We start from the raw sequence: 2780 nt of genomic DNA, 5'->3' as shown, positions 1-2780 counted from the left end.
ATCAGGCATGGAAGCAATCTATGGAACATATTAAGATACACCAATCCTCATATGGCGCTTTTGTCATGACGTCTAGTATTCGCAATCGATAGAGATCAAAGAGATATCAGCTACATATGCTGATGTACTTCATCTGGAGAGAGGGCACACTAGAATTTTTTTTTTACGACTGAAGGTTTCTGACGGAACAGAAGAAATGGTTCCTATGATTTTCGTCTGTAAGTTTTACCTTACACTTAATCTCTGGGGTTCTTATGGAAGACTTTAAGAGTTTGCTATACTTATAAATTATGAAGGATTTATTGGTATCTGAATCAAAACGGAACTCTTAGCATTTATATTCCAGTAAATGTTAAAGGATGTACTTGATGTCGTTATTGATATGAATTATCTCTGGCACTCTCTTTAGGAGAGTTTAAGCGCTTTCATTCTTAGGCTTTCCATTCTTAGCCGCACTTCCCTTGACAGATGTAGGGCATGTAGTCTTGATGTGGCCTTCCTCACCACAGTCGAAACAGACCGCATTCTTCATGTCCTTGCAATCCAACGTTCTATGCTCTCTTGATTTGCAGATCCCACAAGCCCTAGGCTGCGATTGGGATTTTGATTCGAACCTGCACTTCCCTAGATGGCGCTTCTCGCAGGTCTTGCATACATGTTTCTTGTTGGACTCTTGCTTACCCTTTTTCTTAGAACCCTGGGAGTTATCTTCCTCCCTTTTCCTTTTTAGTTCATCCCTTGCATTTGAGGCATGAACAAATTCCTTCTCGATAGTAAGGAAGTGTGGTCTTAGATGGGATTTGGAGCAAGTAGCATTGGGCTCCTTGAACTTTTTCACGGCCTTCCTCACAGCCTTTCCAACAGCTGTGTCTATCATAGCTTGGAGAACATCTTTGTTAATTCGGAGGTTCACAATTGTAGCGTCTTTAGCCTGCGTCGCATCATCAATGGCGCGATTGACGGTTGTCTTATCCGAGTTTGTCATACTCGATATTTGGTCCCTAACACCAAATGAAACAATCACTTAGTTGCACTAGAACAACTATTTATCATCCTGATGACCTAACGTAAACCATGGTATCATTAAACCATACAGGCTAATATAGTACGAACATTCTTAATGAATGTTATTTAAATATATATCAATTATGCTTAGCCTAGGCCATAAAAAGACCATCAATGGCATTTAAGGTTTGGACCTAGTCCATCACCTTTTTTGACAGGGGATCAAATGTCACATCTGTCTTGATCATATTGATGATTTTTGGATAGCTTGAAAGCTTGTCATAAGGATATTGGAGAAGAATAATTCCTAATAGATATAAAATATCTATCTAAGATTGTTGAAGCAGTCTCTAAAGTATCATCGGCCAATTCCACCTCGCGTTATATGCCTAGAGCCCTAATAGACAGATACAACAGCTTACAACATTTATTGTCCACAATAGACTTTTCTGCGCCATAATCAAACAATTCTCGCATAAACATCATTGATAAGGAAAGGTACCTGTTATGATGTTATCTTTCTGTAATGCCTCCTGGGTGTTCATCTGGAAGACTCATGCGTTTGTTTTCTTGGCCTCTTCAGGCTTTTTCCGATTCCTAGGGTAGTTAGTCTTGATATGCCCCTTCTCGTTGCAACCATAACAGGTTGCATCCTTGGAATCCAAGGTTTTATGTTCCTTAGACTTGCAGATTCCATAAGGTAGAGGTTGAGATTCAAATCTGCATTTCCCAAGGTGATATTTCCTACATGTTTTGCACCTGGTCTTTTCACCCGACTGCTGGTTGTCCTTCTTAAACCCGGAGCTCTTCTTATGATCAGAGTTCCCCCTTTTCTTCTTATCGGAGCGATGAGAATCCTCATCCCCCCTTTTACGCTTTCCATCATCAGAAGCTTTGGCAGTCTTGTTTCTGACCACATCCAGTGTGAGGGATAGTGACAGATCTGCCGCTGACCTGAATGTAGTAGGTCTCGATGCTTTCACACCTGCCTTGATTTCTGGGGCTAGACCCCCAATAAAGCGAGCTATACGCTTTGGTTCCGGTGTGATCAAGTAAGGAACCAATCGAGACATAGTATTGAAACTTGTAACATATGCCTGACAATCTAAGTTCTTCATAACCAATGTCAAGAAATCAGTCTCAATTTTCTCAACTTCATGTTGAGGACAATAATTTTCTTTAATAAGAGCAACAAACTGATCCCATGTTAGATTATACAGCGGGATCTTCCCAGTAGCTTGGATTAGTGATCTCCACCAAGCTAGAGCTTCTCCTTTAAAAGATTGTGAAACAAATTTCACAATGTCCTGCTCTGCACATCCACTAATATCATGTCACACCCCGATTTCCACGTGTCTCACCGGTGGGCCCGGTGGGGGATTACCGTGACGTAGTTGGCAACAATATAGTCAAACCACACAATATATGAATGCACAGTGGAAACATAAAGATAAATATATTTCAACGTTAAATGTAATATTAAAGTATCACCATTTTTGAAATAAAATCCACAGGGGATCAATAATAATAATAAAGTATTGTTCAACAGACTTCAGGCATCTTAAGCTTGCGAGACTTCTAGTGATGCTAAGGAGAAATCCCAGCCAATTACGCATAGTACCTGCATTCAGTCTTTTTGGGAAAATACGTCAGTTTACACTGGTAAATACATTCAACTGACACTTTTGTAAAATGTTTAATAAAATTGGTTTAAATGCACAAGGCACAAACTCTTTATAACTTGGGATAATTTATAATTTAATCTTGTAAAGAAT

The 2780-nt window shown here is 39.6% G+C and overlaps 1 protein-coding gene across 1 annotated transcript; it reads right to left on the bottom strand.

Moving 5' to 3' along the window:
- Nucleotides 1–415: 415 nt before the first annotated feature.
- On the bottom strand, nucleotides 416–2078 carry LOC118490155. Its single transcript, XM_035987466.1, has 3 exons — nucleotides 1778–2078; nucleotides 988–1001; nucleotides 416–931 (listed from the first exon to the last, which is right to left on the bottom strand). The coding sequence occupies exons 1-3, from the start codon at nucleotides 2076–2078 to the stop codon at nucleotides 416–418; spliced, it is 831 nt and encodes a 276-aa protein (XP_035843359.1).
- Between the last annotated feature and the right edge of the window lie 702 nt (nucleotides 2079–2780).

This window comes from Helianthus annuus, chromosome 1, assembly GCF_002127325.2.
Source record: "Helianthus annuus cultivar XRQ/B chromosome 1, HanXRQr2.0-SUNRISE, whole genome shotgun sequence".
Taxonomy (NCBI): Eukaryota; Viridiplantae; Streptophyta; class Magnoliopsida; order Asterales; family Asteraceae; genus Helianthus; species Helianthus annuus.
The sequence above is the reverse complement of the archived record's forward strand: the minus strand, read 5'-3'. Positions and strand labels throughout refer to the sequence as shown.

What these genes read in the sequence shown, in the direction of transcription:
- LOC118490155 (XM_035987466.1), bottom strand. Translation starts at nt 2,078, where the DNA reads ATGTCTCGATTGGTTCCTTACTTGATCACACCGGAACCAAAGCGTATA.